Consider the following 24,358-nt stretch of genomic DNA (forward strand, 5'->3'; position numbering starts at 1 on the left):
ACAGCATCAGTGGAGCACCTGGTGGTTGGGCAGCAAAAGGTGCTGCAGAAAGGACTGGGCTTGCACAGCTCAGCACTTTGCAAGTTCATGGTTAAAAAAAGTGTCCTTGTGCTGTGGTTTCAACTTCTGCCGTGGAGTAAATTCATTGTGATGATTCAGGCCATCAGTGTGCTCACACCCCCAATATGTATTTGGCAGCTGGGGTGGTAGGTACGCAGGGCAGCCAGGCCTTAGGGGGAAGATCCCTGACTTCGGTGGTCCTTTTTGTAATAAATGTATTCTGACCATTGCATCTTGGCTTTAGATTAGGAATGGTTTTTCTTACAAAAGGAAAGGAAAAGGAGTGTGAGTGAGACAATGCTAAAGAGACCGATAAGAATTGGGTACTTCTTGCAGAAAGCAGTTTTTTGTTGTGTTTTCGTTTTGTTTGCTCGTTTTTAGGGGTTTTTTTTGGTTTTCTATCAGATCATATTTGCTGTAGTTGCTAACACACCAAAAAATGCCATGGGCAAGGACAACTGGCCCATAACTGGGGCTGGATGCTCAGCACTGGTCAGGATAACTCATAGAGCAACCAGCTCTGGCCACCAGAATGCCCCTATGACTGCTGGAAAGGCTGAGCTGCTTTCCAGCCTTCTGGGGTCATTTACAGGAGAAGATGATGATACAAAAAGCAAAACCAAAATCCCCAAGACTTGGAAAGGACGAGTCCAAATGACTGATGGGAATAGTGGTGTGTTTTCTAAGGCACACCTCTTTCCTCGCCGTTTGGTGGCCACATCTCTGCACACCCAAGAATTTGTCACATGAGTCACCTTTTCTATGGCTGGTAGATTGGTTAGGTTGCTTATTGTTGAGCTTTTTTGGGTTTGTGTGTTGTTTTGGGGTTGGTTTGTTTGGTGGGTTTTTTCTATTTTTTTCTCTTTCTTTTCCTTGCATTTATGGAAATTCTTGTGGTGCACGTGCTTCCTCACTGAGACCTGCGCTGGGTACCCTCAGGCTGGGTTGGGAATATCACAGGGCTTCTGGAAAAAGCTTGCCCTGCAGACATGGGACCTTCCCCGCCTCCTCTAGCTGTGGTAGCCTGTCCTCTTTCATCGCCTCGCCCTGGTCATGTCCAGCCTTTCCCAGGGGAGGGGAAACCCGTTGTTTCTGCAGCTGATGGCAGGGGAGACTGGGTGGTTTTGCTGAGCAGCTGGATCCTGTGTGGCCGTTCACAGCCAGGCCAGACCAGCTTGTGGCATATTGCAGTGACTTTGGACAGTCAGAGACTTCGGGTGATCCTGCCAAGCACTGGGTTTTACTGTGGATGGAGCCACCTGAGGAAGGAAAGCCTCTGAAAGGTAAAAAGAAAGCAGAGCTGTGCAGCACAGTTCACTCTCTGGAAAGAGTATTTGCTAATACAGCAATTTCTAAAGCTAGATTTTCAGGCGGGTCTTGTACTCCCGTTTCTTTCCTCCATCACAGCAATATAAGGCATAGAGGCAGTTTCCAGTTGCAGCAGGATCCTGGGGTGGGCTGGGCATGGAAAGTAGTGCTGGGGTGAGGGTTTCCCATGCCAGAGAATCTGGAGGTGGAAGGGGAGGTATGTGCACACCTCCTGGAGCCAAGGGAGGGCACTTCTTGCATCACAGAAGGGCCTGAAAGACTCCTGGAGCTCCCCTGTGCATCCCTCCGTGGAGGAGAGGTTCGTGGGGTGCCTCCAGTTCAGATCCAGGTATAAACCGTGCAGGGGGAGAGGACAGGCCAGTCCCTGTGCCGGGGACAGGGATGGCAAACCGGCACCATCAGCGCCAAAAGCGGTGGAGCAAAGAAGGGCTGTTCTGTTGCAGTTGTGTGCGCGGCGCCAGGAAGCTGCATGTCCCCGTTGTTCCTGTGACACTGGCAGAAACCTTTGCGCCATCGGGGCATTCACCAGCACTGTGGGGAGGTTTTAAGCACACAAAAATAAACTCTTGTGATTTCTCTCTTCTGTATGTGCCGACTGACGTGCTGTGCCTTTGTGCAGCTGGAAACTGAAGAAACTTGGCCAAGCACAAAAGTGACGCACGCTCTTTAGCATCTGCCTTACGCAGCCCTATCCGAAAGCAGAGCAATCCCTCCTTCAGTCACTTTTACCAAAAAAATAAAAATTTTAAAAAGTTAAATAGGGAGATGCTTCAAGGGAAACTAGAGTAAGATGTGAGGGGTTTGTGTTTTTATGCGGAAGAGGAAAGTGTTGAATTACACCAGTGGAAATAAATCAGCCTGGGGTTTACTGGCAAAAAATAAAGCCAATGCGAACTAATCAAAAAACAGATACGTGCTGGATTTCTTAACTTGTTTCAGTATTGTCACCTCAAATCTGACTCACAATGATTGTGTAGACAAATTGTCACCAGCAGCACAGTCTGAACCTGGGGTGTGCCTTTAAATGCAAAATCTGGGAAACCCCTTTTTGAAACACGAGTGCTTTTTCTGCCCTGCTCTCATCTCCACAGGAAGGCTTTTCTCTCTTTTTTAAATTTTATTTTATTCTTTTGAAAACCAGTGGGGGACGCTGCCTGATTTGGATCCCTGTCCCAGGCAGGCCAGGTGGTGGGATCCACTTCGCTTTCACTGGGGGAAGGCAGCTGTGTCCCAGAGAGGTGGGTGCTGGAGTGGCCCTGCCCTGGGCAGCCCACCATGGGGTGGGCACCTGGATGCAGGGAAGTGCATTGCCTCCACAGGAACTATTTAGCAGGGCTTCCATTTCCTACATTGTGCTTTACCTAGTAGGGAAGTTGGTCAAGCGTCTGCCTCTACTGAGACCTCTCTGCTGGGACTGAAATAGTTCTGAAGTCCCTGATGTAAGAGGTGAGAACAGAAGAATCTTAAAAAAAAAAAAAAAAAAAACCCACAAAAAAAACCCCCAAAAAAACCCAAACATGCATACCTAGAGCAGTGCTGCTATATTTGAGCTCCCCTGTCCTTTCTTCCAGAGCTGGGACTGCTGCAGACCACCATCCCTCCCGGAGGCAGGACGTGAGATCCCCCCTTGCTGCTCTCTGCCTACTGAAAATATCACCTGCTCTTCCCAAAGGGACAAAATCCACCATTTGGGTCCAGCCAGCTGGTCAAAGAGAAAAAATCCAGGTATGTTATTAAAGTCAGATATATCTTTTCTCATTGCACAGTTTATTGCACCTTTGAAATTTTTCAGACTTCTGTTTCTTTAAAAACAAAACAGAAGCCAAACCCCACCCCCTCTCTAAAAGTGCTAAACCACTGTGAATATAGCTGTGTCACTTGGGATGAAAATGTGTAACCGCAGCAGCAGAGAGCAAAGATCCCAGTGATGGTGAAGGGCCACGGCTGGCAGGTGCGCTCCTCCCAGGCACATTCGGCCCCCCAGCCCCTGCTGCAGGGTGGCACTGTGGGTGAACGGGGGCTGCCCGGCAGCAGGGACTGGGAGCCAGCCCCTAAGGCCGTGCTAAATGCCACTCAAGTCTGATGTGGTTGATGCCTGGAACATGAAAGGGAGCAACCTCGAAGTGATAAAACAAAGGGCTTAATTCTTCATGATTATTCCATTGCCATGGGGAGAGTAGAAAGGCACTGAACATCAGCTGCATTCTTCCAGTCGCCAGCTGCATTCTTCCAGTCACCAGCATAACAGCAAGGAAAGGAAGTGAGCAGCAGTAAAAGATCTAATTTACCATTAAATTATAGCTTAAACAAGAATCCCTTCCGTCCTGCCCCAAGATCACTCCTGACCTTCTGCCTGCACTCTGCTGCTCTGCCCACGGTGGCTGGCAAGCAACTGTCCACTACCACCTCTCTGCTGCGAAACCAGATTGTGCAGTCCCCTTCCTTCCACTGCCCGGGCCTCTTCTTGGAAGAAATTACTGAATAACCTTTGTGTCAGGCAGAAGTGTAAATGTGTTAACTTAAGCAGGTTGTGAAATAGCTGCAGCAACATGGAGGATCTGTGTGACCCATATGGGGGGTGTGTGTTGGTGTTCTACCCTTCTGAAACGTGACATCTCTGTGGTGGAGACGTGATGCAGAGTCTCTCTGCTGGGGCACTGGGAAAAGCTGGTCCTTCAGTCCGTGGTTGGTGCAACGTGACTTTTGGTGGAAACGTGATGTTTCTAGAGCCCATTTTTAATAGAGCAACATAGGGCAACGGTGCAACAAGTGACTGCGGGCTGTGGCACCCACCAAGGGCAAGAGACCTACAGGCTTGCTGTTGTGATTTTGAGGCTGATAAAAGTCAGGCTTGAAATATCTGTGCCAAATTTTTACCAAACCAAATCAGGGAGCCTGGCTTGAAAGCCAAGGGCCAGAAAGGCAGAAGTATGAAGTGTTCATCTTGGTAGAAAAATGTCATCAGACAGAAGTGAAACAGGAGTTTTGAAGTTAGTAAAGCTGCCAGCAGACTGCTGTTGGGGTGTTTCTGATGGACAGGGTTGCAGATGCTGCAGCCTTTAGCACCTTCGAGGATGAGGAGTGCATGGTGTCAGACTCTGTCCCCAGCTGGTGCATGCAGTGCCCACATGGGACAGCTCATGCCATTGGAGTGACTTGGTGGTGTTTCTGAGTCTTCATTCAGAAACTGAGACACATAGGAATGCTTGCATCTTGAGCTGATGATAATGAGCCACCCTGATTTTCATTTCCCCAGGAGTGCCCTCTTTTTCTGTCTTCAATGAAAGCATCTTTGAAGTATGTCACAGTTTTTGGTGACAGCTTTCACACTTTCCCTCCACACTTGACATTCAGCTGAACTCTCATTTTTTGGTCAGCTGCCCTAGTTCAGTACTTGGTGGCAGGATTCAGTTAAAATGTGACAGCAAGAGCAAATGGAAAGCCCCAAGCAAGAAAACTAGTGTGAGACATTACCAAACCTCTGTGAGCAACAGCATGAAAGTTAGAGGGAGGTTTGGATGTGTTCCCACACTCTGTTTGTGTGTGTCCCACCTGCGCATGCACCTCCAGTGAGCTGCAGCAGCTCCACTTGTGCTTTCAAGTGATCTGTTTTTTGTAAGAAGTCCATTCAGTGATTGTGAAGGGTATCAAACTGGCTGTGCCCCGCTCTGTCATCAGTTCATAGAATTAATATAACATAGGAGATGCCAGTGCAAGATGTTTGTGCCTACCTGTGTCCTCCAGCTGCTGGGAGGGCAGTGTGGCCTGATGAGGGCAGGATGTGGTCAGGCATGGTGGGAGATACCTGCCTTGGCCAGCCCGCGAGGTGTAGGTTCCAGCCCTCCTCACACCTGTACCGTCATCACTTGGAAAGCGTGAGGGTGATGTTGTCCAGACTTCGCTCCTGAGAAATCTAGGAAGTCTGAAAGGCAGAGCTTGTCCTATGCTAAGAAGGTTAAGTTGCACATATTTGAAAGCTTGGTGGATGTGATGAGATAGCTAGGTTTTTGCAGCAAGATCAAAGCAATCCAGGCAAGGCCTGATCCACCTGAATAGTTACGGTCTGTCTGTGCGTGGGGTGGGGGCTGTCTGCCCTCCAGGCGGTGGTGGGAGAATCAGTATCTTGTTGGCAAGTGCTCAGATCCCCCTTCTCTCCTGGAGGTTGCTGAGCCCACCAGAAATGTCTGCTACCGTAGATTGCTCCTGCCTCCTCACTGCTTAATTCATCCCTTAGCTCTTCTCTGTATGGTGTGGGAAAGCTTGGCCAGACGGGTTGTGGGTTTAGAGGACACTCCTTCTACTAAATCAGCCCAAAATCTCCAAGTGGAAAAAGCAAAAAAGTGAGTAAACAGAACAGCATAATCCACTTTTCTAGCTGGGGAGCCTGAGGGGGTTTCTTGGTCCTTGTGCCATGTATTTCAGCCCCAGCAAATCTCGGTCTCTGACTGCCCAGTACTTGGATAGACCCTACTCAAATGGTGAAGAACAGAGATTTTGGTCCTGTGTCAAAGGGATAGTTTATCACACCTCTTTTCTGAGAGTGAAACATGCTTTCCTGCCTCTTCGCCGTCCTTAACCAGCTGCTCCCTGGCAGTCATTAGGAGCGGCCATGGTCCTGCGCAGATCTGCTGCAGAGGCTGGCTGTGGCAGTGAGGACCACCCCTGCACTCCCTGCCCAGCACCATCCTGCACTGGCACAACCCAACTGTCTCCTCCACAGCCTCTCTGAGGCTCCCTCCCTCTCCAAACCCCAGTAAGCAACTGAGGACTCACTGCTGTACGTAGTCCTTGGTGTGAGGTTTCTGCGATGAGGAGGTTTGCCTGTCTTTGGCCAAGCGTTCATAGTACGCATTTCAGGGCGAACGGCTGCTAGATGAAGGGGCGTTGCTTGGAGTGAGACAGCTTAGCAGAATCTGCTCGGAAATGCTTTGTTTGTAGGCAGCTTTGTATCTCCTCCACCCATTCAATTAGCGGTTACTGGAGGAGAAGTATTTTTTCCTGCACATCTAAAATAGCAGTTTTGTTTGTGCAGAGCTTTCACATCTGAAGAGCTCCCACCCATGCTGGTAAGACTGGAGCTGTAGATAAAACACACTGGCAATCAAGTGATCTTTTAAATCACTGCAGTCTCAGCACACAAATCCCATACCAGGGAGGAAATCTTAAAAGTATGTTCAGCCTTATTTGGGAGTAGTCCATCAAATTAAAGTCACCAAGGTGCATATGTTACTACAGCGATGCAGGAAACCCATCAGCACACCGAGCTGGGGAGGGCAAAGTGTGAGCCCCACTGTGCTGGGCTGAGCCACGTAAAATCACTGCCAGGGCTGTGCCACACCTTGGGCTGAGCCGGGAGGAGATACCCATCTCTGCATGCACAGCACCATTAGTTGCTGCTTTGATCTTTTCAAAGAAAATGTAGGGGTAGAAGAGGGAAGAAACCAACCTCCTTAAAAGGCTGTCTTTGCAACCAGAGTCTCTGCTACAAAGGGAATAGCAGAGGTTCTGGTTGCAAAGATGACCATTGTGCAGTGAACGAAGGCCAGATCCTGCTCTCAGATTTTGGTGGTGACAGAGCAGATTTTCCCATTTCTGCCTGAATCTCTGGCAAGCACAGTGAGAAGCCTACATCCCCTTGAGAAGCTGTCAGGGTTTTGCTGCTGTCCTGTGCAGGTGGTGTGGGCTTTGCTGGGCAGGCGGATGGAAGGCTCTGCTCAATGGTTGCCTGCAGCAAGGCCTCTCTTTAAGGGATTTCTTCCTTTTGGCATGTGCCTTGAGTAGGAGGAGATGCAAAGGCTGAGCTGGACATGGGGCTGTAAGGCTGCTGAGATGGCAGCAGGGTTTGGCCCAGCAGATGAAAGCCCATCCTGGGGTCAGGAAACATGGGTGGAGGTGTGTGCCTGGTATGTCCCGTCCCTGGGCAGGTGGGTGCTGTCTGAACATCGTTACGAAGACGCTAGTTAGCAGTTTTACCTACTCATCTGTTTGTGGGTAAGTGCGTTGCAGGGTGACATGCGCTGTTCTGCCTTTGAAAAGCTCAGTCTCTGTTGCAGCTCGTACCTCATGCCCTTCGCTGGGCAGCCAAGGAGGTGAGCTGTCCCTTTTGGGGACAGAGAGCAGAGCAGATCCCCTACCATCCAATCCCCCACCGTTTCATTTAACTCATTAAGAAACTGCACTCTGTGCCAGTAAGATGTCTTTATTTATATTGGATGCTTTGGAACAACTGTCTGACACTTTCTTTAGAAAGTCCTTTACATATAAGGTTGAATAGACCCCTAATACAGAGTCCTTATTCCCATCGCCCCACCCCAGCTCTTTGGATAGTAGCTTTAATGCCATTTGACTCAAATGCTTTTGACACACAGTTTTTCCCCAGTACAAGAAATTGCAATTTCTTCTGACCTTGTATTGCAATTGGTGACCATTTTGTAGCTGTGATGTAGTATGAATGGTGCTGTAAATTGTCTAAAGCAGGCTAAATCTGCCTCTGCTACTGTGATTGTGCATTATTACCAATGGAAAACCAAGACGTTTGTGGCTATAAAAACATCCTCCTTTCTTTTTCTGCAGTGATTTCACTTTGACTTTTTTTTTCTTTTTTGATATTTGGAATAACCTCCGTTCCTTTGTGACAGCTACAGCTGCATAAAAACTGATCCGAGGTGGGGAGGAGTGACAAAAATCCCCTTTACCACTGGCTGTAATTGTTTTAGGTTTTCTGGGAAAATGAAAGACAGTTTTTGCAGGGGAAAGATATAATTTTACTTAGATTTGTGTAAAGCAGAGAATTATCAGTGGCAACCCAGATCATTGCATCAGGATCTGGACTGCTGTGGTTGTATGAATCAGGGCTAATTTTCATGTGTCTGAATCCTTTCCATTAGCAGAAGGTCCCTCAGTCCCACTCACACAAAAAGAAAGTGTGAAAGCCTGCTATTGAGTCCCGGTTGAACCTGAACATAGCAAGCATAAGATGTGTTCTGCACTAATGTGTTACGCATGGGAGCTGAATTTCAGCTTCTTCATTGGCTTCAGATTTGGACTTCGCTAACTTGGGAGACGCTTCCTTAAATTCCTTATTGACAAAGTAGTAACAAAGAGCATCCAGGCAGCAGTTAGTGTTTGCGAGGACCGAGGCGAGGTGGACAAAATTGTTAACCCTCTGTATTGCAGAGCAGTTGGAGCTGATGGAGTCCATTATAAAGCGAAGGAGGTGCCCAAGGTAAAGAGGGAAAAAGCATATGATGAACACAGCCATGTTTGCAGACACGATGTAGACGGCCTTCCTGATTAACTTTTCCTTGTGACAGTTTTCATTCTTCTTTCTCGTGAGTTCTGCAATGACTTGTATGGAGCAATAACTCAAGATGATCAGTGGTATGAAAAACCCTACAATAATAGCACACAGTGTGATCACTGAGGGCTTAACAGAAGATTTTTCAAAGCAAAGTTCATCTTGTCCTCGATCCTCTAACTTTTTAATGAGGGACATCACACAGATGATGACTATCCAAAGAAATCCCGAGGCAAAAGCTGCCTTCAGCGGCGACCTCAGCAGCTTGGCTTTCAAAGGGTACTTGATTGCGAGGTACCTATCAGCTGCTATGACCGTGATGATACCGATGCTCATTAAGCGGTTTATGAAATAGCCACCTTCCAGAACCAGGCACCATCTACCTACCTTCAGCTGACGGAACTGGGATAAAGTTTTAAAAGGCAAAGTAAAGAGCAGCAAGCAGTCAGCCACAGCCAAGTTGACCATGTATACTCTGGTTTCTGTCCATTTGCTGAGTTTGCAGCAGAACACCCACAGCGCCAACACGTTCAGCAAAATGCCCAAAAGCAAAACCGGGATGTAAATACACAGCTGGACAAGTGGAAAGCTTTCGTAGGCTGTGATACTGCAGCTGCTGAGGTTCATTTTGGGGGTATTAAGAGGCACAGTTCCTGCAAAAGCAGATTAAACCTTTTAGAAGCCAGAGTCTCAACTGAATCAGTGACTAATTCAGATAGTTTAGGGCTTTGCCAACAGTGAAAACCAGACTGTGGAGATGACTCTGCAGAGCAGAGCTGTCTGTAGTTTACCTAGTGGGAAGGGAGGGAGAGGAACACAAGCCTGAACAGTTCTGGAGGAGAGAATAGCACAGGTTCTCACCGGGTCCAATGTGGGGAAGACTGCTCACAGAGGGAGGGCAGCAGGGGAAAATGCCTGGACCCCTGTTTTGGGCCAGGCTCAGAGGAGGCAGAAGCAGGTATCCTGCACCTAGGAGTTATGTGAGCTGTTACAACCCATCTGGAAATGGAAAGGGGATGCCTAAACCCAGCTCTCATCCCTCTCCTTATAGCGGTGCTTAGAAAACAGCCAGCATCCTCACAGCTCAAAATGCTCCAGGAGATATGCTGCAAAAGGACAGCTGTCCTCTCTTTCAGTCCTGAGCTGTCTCTGCATCACTTCTCATTAGTGATAAGAGCAGTTATTAGTATATCTCTCATTATTTTTGGCTGCTATTGAAGCCTGTGCTCAGTGGTAGCATTTAGTGGTGGGCAGCAAGAATCAGAGTACTGGGGGCTACATGCTGCCTTTCAAGGTCTGTGAAAATCGGACTTTGTCTTAGAAGTATTAAAGCAATCTGCCACATTCCAAGAGAAAAAAAAAACACCAATGTCATGGCAAGAAAAGTGATCAGCAGCCATGCGAAGTAGAGAGATGAGCTGTATCTGTTCTAGTGGTGGTTTTGTCACCCTGGATCTAAGGGCAATATTGCTGTTTGCCCTCCTGCTTTGGAGGAGTTAGTACAGGAGTATGTTCTAGGTGCAAATGTTCATGGACAGGAAAGACCCGGGAGGTCTGAGATGTCTTTGGATTTTCCCTGCAAGGGGAACGTGGCTCCACAGGTGCATCCCAAGCGAGCAAACCATAGGGTAGTGCTGCAGCATCTATGTGCAGCTACAGCTCTCGGCTAGCTTTGAAAATCATGCTGCTGAGGAATCATGCCGTGAGACCTCTTCAGAGGTGAGGGAATGTGCTACAGCCGGTACCTGCAGCATCTCTGTGCTTTGAACACAAGGAATGAGTTACGAGCCCAGAAGAAATAAGGATAGATCATAAGGGAGAACGGGGAGATCTAGCAAAGGCTGAGACAGCTCTTAACCATCAAAAACATGCCTAATGTGGTCAGTATCAAAACAAGCCTTTGCAAATACACAGGCTGCAGCCCTCTCCCAGTTTCTCCATGACCATTTTGGTGTCCTGCCATGGCTGGGGAAAAGCAGTGCCTTGCAGAGCTCAAATAACCAGGTCAGTAAATAGCCAGGAGGAATTACCTGCTCACTCGCTGTCCTCAGAGGGAGTGAATGTTCCTCCAGACCAGCGGCAGTGCGGCATGCAGCACGATGAGCATTCCTAGTGCTGCTCCTGGCACGTGACCAGCGAGGTGTCCTGTGATGACCATTTGCAGTGGCTGTGGCACCAGCAACACTGGTGGAGAAAGCTCCCCTGCCCCTCCTCAACGCATTTCCCCGGGGTTGAGCTTCTTCTGTCACCACTGGCGTGGCTCGTACCACCCCCTGTTGAGTGAGGAGCCTGCAGTAGCCCAGCAGTGAGGTGAAACGCTTGTCTCCCATGCAGCCCTGCAGCAGTTCCTCTGGCGGTAGAATGGCTTTGGGTTTTTCCTTTGGTTTACTTTCCAGTGCCTGATGTCTCACTGGGCAATGCCCATTGACTTTCCTCACCCAACAGGCTGTGCACATTGCTTGGAGGGGACCTGTTGCCCTAGAGGGTCCTGAGGTCTTCTCTCTGCCTTCTAGTCTGCCACTCCTGCTGGGGCTGGAGTGGGGACTACCACCTGCTGTCACTCTGCTGAGCCCCAGGACAGAGCAGCCCTGGCAGGCCCCCAGTCCCATTCCCAGGGCTGTTGGAGAGGTGAGGGCTGTGGTTTGCAGACAGTTTTGTGATTGTTGTAGCTGGGTTTCACTCTGAATCATGGTAATTCTCTCATCTTCCATAGTTCTCATCAGCCAGCAATTCTGAGAAAATGTGGCACCATGACCCTGTGACCTGCTGACTTTGTGACTGCTCTGTGGTTGCAGGCACCTGCAGGGCAGGGGCTCCTCCTTGGCTGTCCATTGCAACCCATTTACAAAAAGAGCTCAGACAAGTTTGTCAAGAAACTCAAAGGTCCTGCTGTTGGTACCTTGAATTGCTGTTTTGGGCAAACGCATTTCCCCTTCCCACTTTCCAGGTCATCTTAGAGCGGCTTCAGGAGTATTTCTGCATTGTCTGCGCATTACAAACCAGCCTTTGAGATTAATTCCTTGCCAGTGTATAGTCCGTACAGAGGTTAGCTTGCTTACTTGTGAGTTTTCAGGGACTGTGTTTGCCTTTCTTGTGGCTGCTTCTTGGTGGATGCTTATAAGTAGTTACTGACTTAGTATACTCAGCTCATTGATTCTCAACCACCATCATTTTCATGTCATGGTCCTTGTTAGTACTTTAGTTTGCAAAGTCATCCAGCTTCTGGGTTGTGATAGTTTCATCACTGTACAGAAAACACGTTGCATCGTCATCAGGTGTTGTCCACACGTTCCTGTTGTCTATGTCAGGGCAATCGCTACCGGTATTAACCACGAGCAGTCGAAATTAAGCATGGAGGGAGCTCAGCTCAGCATCTCTCCAATGTGATGCTTCCCATCTACAGCTTGGTGCTGTGGTGGCCAGACAAGGGCAGCTATGTCTCCCATCAGCCTGGTGAGGCTTCAAGGGAGGGACAAACCCTGTCACCAGGCACAAAGCAGCTGGCTGTTATCAGCAGGTTCACCAGGATATATCAGAGCAACTCAACACCAGAAGTGTTATCTATGGAGAACTTACGTGTCTCCTGGTGTGGCTCTCAGGTCCCTGTCTGATTCTTGGACACTGCTGGGTCAGGATCCTCACGCTTCGCTTCTCTCCACCTCAGCTCCCCATCAGCCACCCTCTAGGCTCTTGCCTCCTTCCTCCATCCAGTTGCAGGTTTCATTACCTCTGCCGTGGACCAATGATGCTCACTTGGTATTTTTCCCTGCCTCTGCAGTTTTCAGCCTGTCTCAGCCCCACGAGTGCTGTCACCATGCGGCGAGGTGCAGGTGACGCTCGTGCTGTTTTCTCACTTCCTTGCTGGCAGCTCTCCGGCGGGGTAGTCTGGGGGCCTGCGGCACCGCTGAGTACTGGTGCCTGTACAAAGTGCACTACCGCACACAGTGTGCTCCAGAGGACCTTTTACTGACACCAGCGTCTACCGCACCTTGGCTGGAAAAGTGATTTTCTTAGTGAAAGAAGCCAGTGAAGCAAAATACTCCTGTAAAACGAAGCACCGGTTAACTTTTGCCTTTCTGTTTGTTCCCTCCCATTTAATATTATTCAAACGTGTTGTGAAACTGCATTTTTTCAGGTCTGAGCATAGTAGAGCTGTTACTGGCCAGACCCTTCCCTTTCTTCCCTCATCCTAGAGAAGGGACTGAGTTTGGTGGTCTCTGCCCTGTGATCCTATTTTGGCTGACTTACTTAAAAGCCTTGTTGTTGGTGTGAGATTTTGTGTGCCAGTTGCTTTAAAATTCTGGACTTCTCAGGTTCCTCATCCTTACTGAAAGGTATGACAAAGTAATCAGGTAGTTTTCAGGACATACCTGGACAATTTTGTTGTTTTTATCAGCAGCAGTACTGGGTAATCTCACTTCTTTGCTTGTAATTTGTGTGTATAGGTAGCTTTTCATATCTAAGGGAAGAATTTGCTAAGACCCTTTTGATCTTTATACTTCTTGATCTCTAAGACTTATTTCAGTTCTGCACAATCATTTTTCTTCCCTTGTAATCTCTGCCTGATGTCCTGCTTGTGGTTGTTTCCCAGCCAAAGCAAGCCCTTCTCATGAAGTTTTCCTGTGCTCCTGGTACAGATTGCTAATAGGCAGGACAGCTCAGGTTTGATGGGCTCCTGCCTCCTTTCCCTGCCAGGGAAGATCTCGGTCTCCTCTGCCTCCCAGGGAATGTGCCCTGCTGGCTGGCACATCACAGTGGGACAGGGCCGCTGGCAAGGTGTGAGAGGTACCGATACCCCCTTCACATGTGCAAGGGGGACAGGGGACACTGCGCTATCCTGCAGCATTTGGGTTCTGCAGTGCCTCTGCCCTGTGTGGCCTTTCTTCTGGCTTTCTCATGGGAAGACGTAATGTTGCAACAGCAGATCTTGACCAAAACAGAACTACAGGGTTGGGAGCAGAAAGTGTCAGTCTTATTTTTAGCATGGAACTCTTGTGAAATGGCAATGTTAGGCTAACTGCATCAACCTCACACAATGACCAACCCTGGCTGTTGAGACCATTTCCCCTTTCCCCTTCCTTAGCCCTGCAGATGAACTGAGCCGTGTCAGGTAACGTGCTGGCAGGGCTCTCTGTGCCACAGCCCCCTCCGTAGTTCCGCAGCATCAACACTGAAGGGATCGGCCGTGTGTCTCTGTGCAAACATAGTGGGGAGGGCATGGCAAAGCCTGTGCTTCCCAGCTGCCTACTACTGCTTTGGTGCTTGCAGAGTCCTCTGGAGACTGCCAGGCAATGCTCGCCACTGGAATAACTGCGCTGCACTGAGAAACCAAGAATGCAGAGACACCACCAGAACCTGAAAGCAGCACCCAACCTGCTGAAATGCAGAATGCCCTGATATGTGTCCTTCAGCCCCCAGGAGAGGAGGGCTGCTGCAGTCCAAACCTCTGGTGAGAACTCAGATTTCAGGCCTGCCCAAATGCCAACAAACAGCAAAATACTGCCTAATTCCAGCCCCTGCCTTCCCTGCTTAGAAGGGCCAAAAACGCTAGAACCGATGGCTACTCACTTAGAAGCAAGATTCTGGATTACTTTGTAGGCTTTTCCTTGTGGTGTTTTTTTTTTTCTTTTTTCCTCAAGCCTGAATTTTGACTGCAGCATCAATTTGCTCATTTAAAGTTTAAGACATTGTTAGCATCTTTTTCTTTTAAGATACAAAGAGATTATATCTTGCTGAAATGTTAACAGAATGCAGTGGCCCAGCCCTGCTTCTTGGAGCTGCTGATGGACTGTGGCTGCTGCTCCCCACTATCACTAGCCAGACTCTTGTGCTAGGAAATGGGAAAGGTTTGTGGATAACCATGTTGTCCTCATGGATTGCTATTCCAGTGCTGTATGATGGCTGGGATTTTGTTGTGGCCCAGGTGATGATAACTCATCTGTTTCATTTACTGGGAGCACTCAGGGAGCTGAGGTTTTGTTCAGACTGAAGAAAGGTGTCAGAAACCCACCATAAACATCATTGTAACTTGACATGTAAACCAGATAATTTTTGTCCAAGGTAGTACATACGTCTTCAGGTAATCAGGATGTTCGTTGCTCATCTTTGGTTGCACTATAAATATCCTGTTGTAAGGCAGATCTTATATCATGGTAGCTAAGTCTCCTCTCACAATCTCCAGTACAGGTTTAGCATTGATAATAGAGGATTCTGATGTATAATGGTAATAAATGAATATTTATTTATAGATATATTACTATGAGACAGCTTTATTTTTGCTTGCAAAAGAATGTTTCCTTTTTTGTTTTCATAGCATTCAGTACAAACAAAAATATTACTTAATGATGACAAGGATTGTGAAGTCACCAAATTACTACTTTACAATAAGAAAAAGGAAAACTTAAAGTTTTAAATTTAGAACATGAACAGTGGGAGACCTCAATTTGCTTCCTACAAGAAAAACACATTCACTTCATACAGCTCTATATGCAGTAAGCTTGGCTATGCACAGGAATGCCAACTATAGATTTTTTTTTTTAGTGGAGCTGTTGTACTGGTTTGGGCACTGGTGGGGAATGAGCGAGGAGCTATGTAGTGCTTAGCTGGTGGCGGGGGTGAAACCACGGCAGCTGTTTAGTTTAGTAGAGTGCCTTGTCCGTGATCCTGCCTTGATTTAAAAACCGTAGGCTTGGTAAGCAGAAAGTGCCCTGAAATTCCTTAGTTACAAAACAGTAGCAAATGGCATCTTGGCAGCAGTTAGTATTTGCTATACTATGAAGTCTATACATGAGGCCACGTGCACAAAAGCATTCTTGTTTTGTATTTTAGAGTAGACTACATAATTGGAGCCGATTGTAAATTGGACAAGGTGCCCCATGTTAACAGGGAGAAAACATGAACATGACTGGGTTTGTGAAAAAAAATAAGTTGTTTGCTTAGTATGATAACAGGTTGATATGAATTGAACTTCACCTTTTTTCAAAATAATAAAAATTTTCATAACAATCTGTTTGTAGCAGGTATTCATTATAACCACTGAGATGCAAAATCACAGAAGGGGATCCCACAGCCAAAAGTGTATTTGAAGGCCCTCTGTGCTGTTTCTGAAACCAGAAGTCTTTTTTCTTGCTGAACACCACTTGCCTGGACACGTAAGTGATGCCTGTCATGAAGACTGACAGCACACAATACAGGAGAATGGGCTAACAGGGATACTAAGCCTCTTGCTCTCTGAGGATAGTTAATTACAACTGACTTGTTGACAGCTACAAGGGTGACAATACTCACACATCTCCTTAAGCAATAGATGGTTTTCAAGATCAGGCACTGTTGGCTCTTGTATCTTTTCCTGTCTTTGAAAACAGACTTTAAAAGGCAGAATGAGGGCCAAACAAGAGCGTGCAATGATTAAGTTGGTCACACACACACATGGCCCTTTTGCTCTGCTTGCAGTGAAATACCAGTAATGCCAGAGCATAAATAATACATCAAAGAAGAAAATTAGGACATAAATGATCAACTGAATGACCTGAATATTTTCATCCGTTTTTATGCCACAGTTGCTCGCTGCAGCTTCCATCCTGCTGAGACCTCTGCCAAAGTATTGACACAAAGCAGGTAGATCTAACGTTTGGATGGGGACTACCTTTCTGTGATGGGAATAGTCATTTCCTATGCTCTTTGGCCAATGTCTAGACAGTGGTTTCAGCATGTGATCTGCAGACACCAGAAAGTGACAGGCCACTTGTAGGGGAACTGTTTGTAAGTTGTCACTGGGAAAGTTAATTGTCTGTAGGTTTCAATGAGCAGAATACAGGTTTGCGTTCCCTGGAGGAATTTTTTAGGGGTTTACAAGTCAGAAGACACTGAAAGTCAAGGACCATGAAGCAAACAGAGGTACAGTTATCACATGCATTTCAAAAACTCTATAATGTTTCCCATGCTGACTTTGTTATTGAAGCGACAATGTGATAAAACATTAGATGAAATTTCTGTGCAGATAAACATGAAGTAGTCATGCTCTGGCACTGGCTCTCTTCTCAGCCCAGGTTTCTCTGTGGGTTGCTTCCTTCCGGTACCCCAAGACCTCCCTTTGTGGCTTAACTGTTTTGAGCTGCTTTGTTGTCACTTCCCTGTGGGGCAGGAGGTTACGTGGTACATAGTCAGCAAGCGCAGATATTATAGAGGAATTTGGTACCTGGAAAGCCAGACATTAAAAGTGATGCCTGGTCTGGGATCCAGCTAGGATAGATCAAGGCTCTCTGTATAATGCATGGAAAAAGTTAAATGTCTCAAAATGAGGTGCAGGAAAGCTGTTGAGCCCCCACTGTGCATCGTCTAAGCAGCCGAAAGAAAAAAACCCAAATCCAAAGCAGTGCTTCATCACATAGGGCAATGCCAAGCAGCCGTCAGCCGTGGGTCTGCCCTGTCTCTGCAGAAGGGCCTTACACACCCCACCCTCACCAAACCTGCCCTGAAAACTGTGCATGGATGGTGAGGGAGGGATCAGGGCTGCATCTGCTTTGTGTTGCTCACTGCTGTTTTCTGGGCATCAACACGCCTGCAGTGTGAGGCTGTGACGACTTGGGCAGATGCGATCACCTCTCACCAGACAGCACATCCATTGAAGATTTGATCCCATTAAAGTACAACAACAAACCTGTCACCAGGGCTTACGGTAGTCACTTGGTGAGATCAGGTCTTCACAGCTTTATACTTGATATGCACGATGCTAAGGGTCTGTTCTGTGATCCACAACGCTTTGCGCAGCTCAGTTTTTCCATACAGCAATGGCTTTATTTATACCCACAATGATTTTAGTCTCACAAATGCCAGGGGATTACTACATGCTAATACAAGTGTTATATGGCAGGAATGGGGCAATAGTCTCATGCAGCTGTCTGACTCGTGCAGTTTTCTCCATGCACAGCAATAGCTGCATCCTGGCCATAGCTGCAAGCTTCAAAGTTATATAGGTTGGCAGGAAACTACCACTGTACGGGCAAGTTCTTTGATGTGAGCAGCACAGATGTATTAGGTTGGACATTGTAGTACAGGGGCTTTTTCTTAAGTGACTATATGTATTACAGTACTAGAAGTGGATTTGTGTATTGCTCTAAGGGTGCTCGGTTTCCTATATTTAGCTGCATGATATGTACAAATAAGCACATGGTGGAAACAATGGCCTTATCTATCCTTCATACCACATGGCTCTCCCTCTTGACCAGGAGATGCCTGAAGCTGCGATACAACAACCCAAGACAATAGTCAGAAGTGGAGTCAAATCACAGAGGACAGGACAAAATTCAATTTAATATCAGACCCCTTGGAGGGGGTTGCCCCTTTTTGCAGGTATGCCTATACCTACAATGATTGCAAATACTGTAGGTGGTCCCATTCCCTCTGCCTCAAAACTTCAGCAGCACTGTGGCTCTTAATACCTATGGTGCACTACACCTTTTTTTTATGTCATGACTTGATCTGTGGGTGGCTGTGACTCTTGGATTTTGTTCATCTTGGAGCTCATCGATATACAAGTGGGGAATAGAGAAGGAAATTCTTGAAATTCCTTGGCTGCAAAGTAATAGCAAAACGCATCCAAACAGCAGTTAGAATTTGCTAAGCATGCACAGATCTGAATAGAGGCTCTAACTTCCGAGACCAGAGAACAAGCTCTAGCAACATCCACTGCAAACCGCAGGAGCAGTGTGATGTAGAAAGGTGAAAAACATATGACGAACACACACAAATTCACAGAAACAATGTGGATTGCTTTCTGGAATAACTTTGTCTCATGAGGGCTCGTGACCATCTTCTTTTTGAGACATTTGATAACTTGTACTGAGCAAAAAATCACAATCCCTAAGGGAACAAAATAACCAAAGATAATGGAGAACAATGCTGAATAATTAGGTTGAATAGATTGTTTCTGAAGGCAGAATTTTTCCTTTCTTTCATGAAGTTTTGGACGCAAGTAAGAATACATTATCAGTGTTATCCAAAGAAACCCACAGACAGAAGCAGATTTCAGTGGGGATCGAAGAATCTTCGCTTTTAGAGGGAACTTGATTGCAATGTATCGATCGATCGCAATCAGGGTGATGATAAGGATGCTCATAGGCATGTTTGTAAAATAGATGTTCTGTATGGTGAAACACAGGTTGTCTACGGGATGGTCATACTTGGTAAAATATATGAGGAAAGGCAGGGCAAAGAGCAGGAAACTGTCTGCAACCATGAGGTTAATCATGTACACCCTGGTCTCGGTCCACCTCTTGAGTTTGCAGCAGAAGACCCAGAAGGCAATTGTGTTCAGTGGGATCCCCAAAGAGACCACTGGGATGTAGACGATCAGTTGAAATAGCACGATGCCATTCTGCAGCGTGTCGTCATCTTTGGTGCAGTTCTCCATGTTGAGCTGTCTCTGCATGAAAAGGGTGCAGGCATGAGACCGAGCTAGGGGACAGGTCCTTTGGGCTGGGTCCTGCTGCAGTGCCCCTGCCCTCATGGCTCTGCAGCCCCTCGTGCCCCTGCACTGCATGTCTAGGCAGCCCCTGCAGGGGCTTGGTGGCTCATCAGCACTATCTGTCCCTCAGCCATCAAAGCAACACTGTCACTTGCCATCAGCTAACACAAAACCAAGAGAGGCAACCCTCTCCTGGAGCTATTACGGGGTAGCAGCCTCTCTCCAACTGTAAGCCTCCCTTGCCCTCCCTCCAGTCCTGGTTTGCACAGTTTCGGTAACAGCAAAGGGACTGCAAAGCAGAATGATAATTGTTGTGGTCCCTTATCTTTGCTGCTGCTGTGGTTATCAGAGAGCCACTGGCTTTAGGGCAGCCCGAAGCAGAGCCTGGGCAGCATTCCCCCTTTGCCCTCCAAGGCCCTTGCCTGGCTGCTGAAGCCACCCCATGGGTTTGCTCTGGGTCTTGCCAGACCTGTGAACCTGGAGAGGACTTCAGCCCTTCCAGCTGTGGGGTAGCTCAGGTGGCTTTACTCCTGGGGGCAGTGGGAACACTGCTGCAGGCTGGGGGTGGATGCCTGCTGCGGGCAGGCTGCCCTCAAGCACAAACCCGCTCCTTTCACTGTGGGATACTGGGGACGAAAAGCTCAGCACGGGTACCACGAGCCCCAGCAGATAACAGGTCTCCAAAGAGAGAAGGGAAAGTGAGCACACGTGTCTGATCTCAACCCTCAAAGACAGGAAGCCAAAAGGTTGCTAGAGCAGAAAACGTGCATCCAAGAACCTAGACTATCTCCTGGTATTCCTTTAAATATTTCAGGGCATCCGCTACCAACAAGGAGGCTGCAGAGGATGAATCAGACTTAGTCTGCAGCTCATAAAGGAAGTGTTTACAGTGAGGCAGGAAAGGAAAACGCCCAGATTCCTACAATCTCTTATAAATACATTGCCTTATAAGTCAGCGGCTTCTAAGCATCAACATCTAAACTGTAGTGAAAATGTCTGATTGCATGAACTAAGTGAACTGTTTTTAGTGTCTGAGACTGGGAGACAGATCTGGTAACCACAGAGGAAAGCGCAGCACCTGCCCTAGCACCAGAACTGGTATGGCGTTACTGAACCACAGGAATACGGTCATTTTTAGGGTGGAATTTTTGGAGGAGGTAACATACAGCCGGTGTCCTCGCTCTCTTGGGCTTTCAGCCTCACAGGTTCTTGGCTGCATTGTGGTACCACCTACCCTGCAGCTGTTCTCTGCCAGCCTAGCGTGGTCATCCCACAGTGAAAAAGCCACTCTCATAGCACAGCCCTGAGGAGCAGCTGAGCCCTCCGGGCTGGGCTGGGCATCCCACCCCACTGAACCCCCATAAAAGCACAGAGCCGGTGACAGTTCCCAAGGTCCCGTGCCACAGCGTGCCTGGAGCCGGGTGTCTCCATGCTCACGGAAGAGGCACAGTAAGAAGCACTGGTGTGAAACCGCAGTGAGGGATGAAGACCCCCTGAATGACACATGCGGCTGCAAAACAGTGAGGTGTAACAGCTGTGAAAGCAGGAGGAAACTGAGGCACCTGTGTACAGCTGGGGACTGACCCGTATGCTAACAAGCAGGCAGCCCTGGCCAGCGCTTCAGTGAAGAGGTGAGAAAGCACACCCTGAAGTACTGAGCAGAGCACACTGCCACACACCGGTGTGGGAAGAATTAAAAGATGTTACCTGCTTCTTGTGAGGCCGTCAGGTGGGTTTAGTCCTCAGAAAGGTTGCAGTGTAGACGCACGTGTCCTGGTAGTGGAGGAGATCTATCGGGGCCACGGATACTGGTGAAGGGTTCTGCTCGGTGAAGGGCACAGCTGCCCAAGAGCTTGCTGTTGACAGCTCGGGAGCACTGAAACAGAAATGAACTCTCGTTCCCCAAAAGTGCTTCATTTATCACCTACTTTTGGGACGGTTGAGTCTGTGGTGCCCTCTGTTGTTCTACTCGCATCAGCTCAAGGCTTCACCATCATATTTTCCACCCAGTCTGCACTCCCCTCACTCACCTCACACAAACTAGCAATTAAATTTTAATATTTTCAGTTGTAGGAAAACAACTTCTGAAATAAAACCCATAATGGTTGCAAAATAGCCCTTCTGGCAGCGAAAGGTCCTCCAGGGAGCACAGCAGACAGTGCAGCCCTCCGGTGCGGTTGCAGAGCATGCCCCAGGCAGGCAGCAGTGTGGGGGGCTGATGGCCTTTCTGAGGGGGCATGTTAGTGCTTGTGCACCCCATGACAGTGAGCCCAGGGCGAGGGGACCCAGCATGCTTCTCTTTGGTGTCTTTACAAGAAAGGCGACGGACGTTATGGGCCTGCTTATCCTCTGCGAAGCAGCCAGATGTCTACCACCGCTCATCAGCATCACTGGAAAGACCAAGGTTTTATATTTTATAGTTATATAACTATTTTATAGTTATTTTGATGTTTATAGTTATTTATATTTTATAGTTATATAACTATTTTATAGTTATTTTGATGGATTTTGCTGTCTGTTGGCTGCAGCAGTTGCAGTCCCATCTACTTGAGCTAGCTGATGAGGGCCAGACTCGACTCCCTCGGGATTTGTCCCATTAATTTGTGTCTCCCGAGCTCGTGGTCCCAAAGGTGACAACAGTGGATTGAGCAGCAGCCGTGGGCTCCCTGAAGGCAGAGGTAGGTCACGGGAAACTGTGTAAGTGGGCAGGGACGACTCCTCCACACTGTCTCCTGGAGCACTCTGAGCACTGCCTGGGCAGAGCTCGGAGGCCATTTTGGAGAATTTTCAGTATTTAGAAGAAAAAAGCCCGGTCCTAGGGAGCATTTGAATAACATGCCAACCCACTCCCCATCTCCCCTGAGTTTCCTAGGCTGCTGACTCATGGCCAAATGCATTTCCCCCATGGAAACATTAGGGGTGTCAATGTGGGCAGGCTGCGGAAACCCGGACCCAGCTGTGTCGAGCTGGGGGGTAATACTCTGACCCTGGGCTGCATCCAGGAGGGTGAACATAGGGGCTAGCCTGGTGCCACAACATAAACCCAGGGAACAGCAATGCACGGGTAGCAAAGGTCTAGACAGAGTTGAAAGGGTTTCCCCACGGGTGGGAACAGCAGCCCCTCAGGGATGGCTGCTCTAAGGAGGTGTCTCTGTGCCAGGGCTCAGCAGTGCAGCAGGAGCGGAGCCAGCAGGAGGAGTCAGCTCTGAATCCGCCTGGACTTTGTGCCTTTATGGCACTGGACAAGTCTTGCTTTCATCCTAAAAGTGTTCTTTCACATCTATCTGACCCATTGACTTGAAGGGGAAGGGCAGTCAGCAGACTTTAGGCTGTTCTGTAGGGGCCAGGTACTTAGTAGTATGCTGGTACTGCCTGAACGCCCCCCCCAGCCTGCCAAAGGAATATGGTAAAAATAAACTGGGTTATTTTAATAATGCAAACAACCTGAAATACACAATGAGGTGAACCATGATATATTCTTTTGTACTTGTTGGTGATAAGGATCAATTGACTTTAGCTGCAAAATGAACTAAACCAGGGAGACATTTATGGGTCACCCGACTTCCTGTAAGAGTAACAAGTAGGTGCTGGCGGGTGGAATGGAGACATGTTAATGACCAGCAATTACATACACACTTTTACACATCTCTCTGAAATAACTTATTTGTTTAATAGAAACATAGAATATAAATCACAATTAATTTAGTAATGTTAAACCTAACAAAGATCTCCCTAGAGAGAAAGAGCAATAGTTATCCCAGTAAAGCTGAAGCTGTATCTTCTTTTGATGTTACCATGTTGTTGGGGGGTTTTTTGGGTTTGGTGTTTTACATTCCCCCTGCCCCCCACCCCCCTTCCTTTAGCAAGTGTGTGTCAGCAAGGGGGGTATTTGATCTGTTTTTTCAGTGCTGGTTTTGGGCAGCAGAAGGGCTTCATGAAACTCCTTGGTCACAAAGTAGTAGCAGACGCTATCCAGGCAGCAGTTGGATGTGGCAATACACCTTGTCACAGAGGAGAAGTTCTTCAGAACCTGGAACAGGAAACAGGTAGCTCCGATGCTCTCCATTATGAATGTGGCCAGTACCCCAAGGCAGGCTGGCAGAAAACATACTAGAAATACAATCAGATTTGCATAAATAATGTGAATAGCTTTCTGGATTAATTTCTCCTCTGGTGAATTTGTGTTCAGACGTCTCTTAAGGTTCCTGATTACTTCTGTGGAGCAAAAAGTCAAGATTGCTAATGGAAGAGTGAAAACAAAGAAAATGGAAAGCAGGACTCAGAGTAGCGGGCCATGGTGGTATCCCTCCTGAAAGCAGAGAGTGGCATGTCTCTGCCAAAGCTTTAAGGTGGCACCGATTATCACAGAGACCCACAGAAGCCCACAGAGAAGGGCAGCCTTTGATGGAGACCTGAAGGTCCTGGACTTTCAATGGGTGCTTTATGGCAATTGTATCGATCGATGGAGATGAAAGAAATTATATAGATGCTCACTACCATGTTGATAAAATACATTGCCTCTGTAAACTGGCAGAGTTCAATCTCGGTTTGACATTATTTCCAGATCAAATAAGCCATGGAAGGCAAGGTGCAGATGACAAAACAGTCTGCAAAAACTAAATTGATTACATACACCCTGGTTTCTGTCCACTTCTTCATCTTGCAGAAGAACACCCAGAGGGCAAGAGCATTAAATAGTGCTCCAAAAAAGAAAATTAGGCTATACAGAGCAAATTCAATGAGACGAACATGGTGATACAGTTCTAGATTTGTGTCACTGCAGTTGTTGGACACATTCATTGTCCTGATGTGTAGATGTCGTATGATGTTCTGAGACCTGAAATGGGAAAAGACATGGTAAGACTTTACTCCTACCTCTTAATAGATGCATGGCTACTATTAAAAGGGTATTTAAGTAAACATTTACTTGTTATGAATGGGAATTTGAGTCTACAAATCTGGCCTTCTCAGTGTGTAACTGGGATGCATCCTTTGTCAAGCTTTGTTTCTGTTTACTCAGTTTATGAGTAAATATCTCAAGGTACACTTCCAATAGGACATGGCAGGCAGCCTTTATTAAATAGGGGGATCTTGAATGGGAGGGCAGAAGAGCAATTAGAATAGCCACCATAGATAGCAGGGGCATCCTGTGACAATGTGAACACTAATTCCTTAAGCCAGGGCCTGAGCAAATTAGGTAAAATTAC

General features: G+C 47.5%; 2 protein-coding genes, 1 long non-coding RNA gene and 1 pseudogene across 4 annotated transcripts in view; 1 reads left to right on the forward strand and 3 right to left on the reverse strand.

Annotated features, from left to right (window-relative positions):
• The window catches only part of LOC137666702 (uncharacterized), a 42,179-nt gene that overhangs the window by 5,156 nt on the left and 12,665 nt on the right, over positions 1-24,358 (forward strand). For both annotated transcript variants that reach the window (XR_011048683.1, XR_011048682.1), the window contains exon 2: positions 2,961-3,114. This is a non-coding gene — a long non-coding RNA (uncharacterized lncRNA). The remainder of the gene's footprint in view (positions 1-2,960; positions 3,115-24,358) is intronic.
• Positions 8,378-10,777, reverse strand: LOC137666878 (G-protein coupled receptor 35-like). Its single transcript, XM_068407138.1, has 2 exons — positions 10,729-10,777; positions 8,378-9,339 (listed from the first exon to the last, which is right to left on the reverse strand). The coding sequence occupies exons 1-2, from the start codon at positions 10,775-10,777 to the stop codon at positions 8,378-8,380; spliced, it is 1,011 nt and encodes a 336-aa protein (XP_068263239.1).
• On the reverse strand, positions 18,150-19,097 carry LOC137666432 (G-protein coupled receptor 35-like). The gene has a single exon (XM_068406432.1). It carries the CDS (start codon positions 19,095-19,097, stop codon positions 18,150-18,152), a length of 948 nt encoding a protein of 315 aa, XP_068262533.1.
• LOC137666433 (G-protein coupled receptor 35-like) lies at positions 23,011-23,951 on the reverse strand (annotated as a pseudogene).

The sequence above is a fragment of the Nyctibius grandis genome, chromosome 8, assembly GCF_013368605.1.
Source record: "Nyctibius grandis isolate bNycGra1 chromosome 8, bNycGra1.pri, whole genome shotgun sequence".
NCBI lineage: Eukaryota > Metazoa > Chordata > Aves > Nyctibiiformes > Nyctibiidae > Nyctibius > Nyctibius grandis.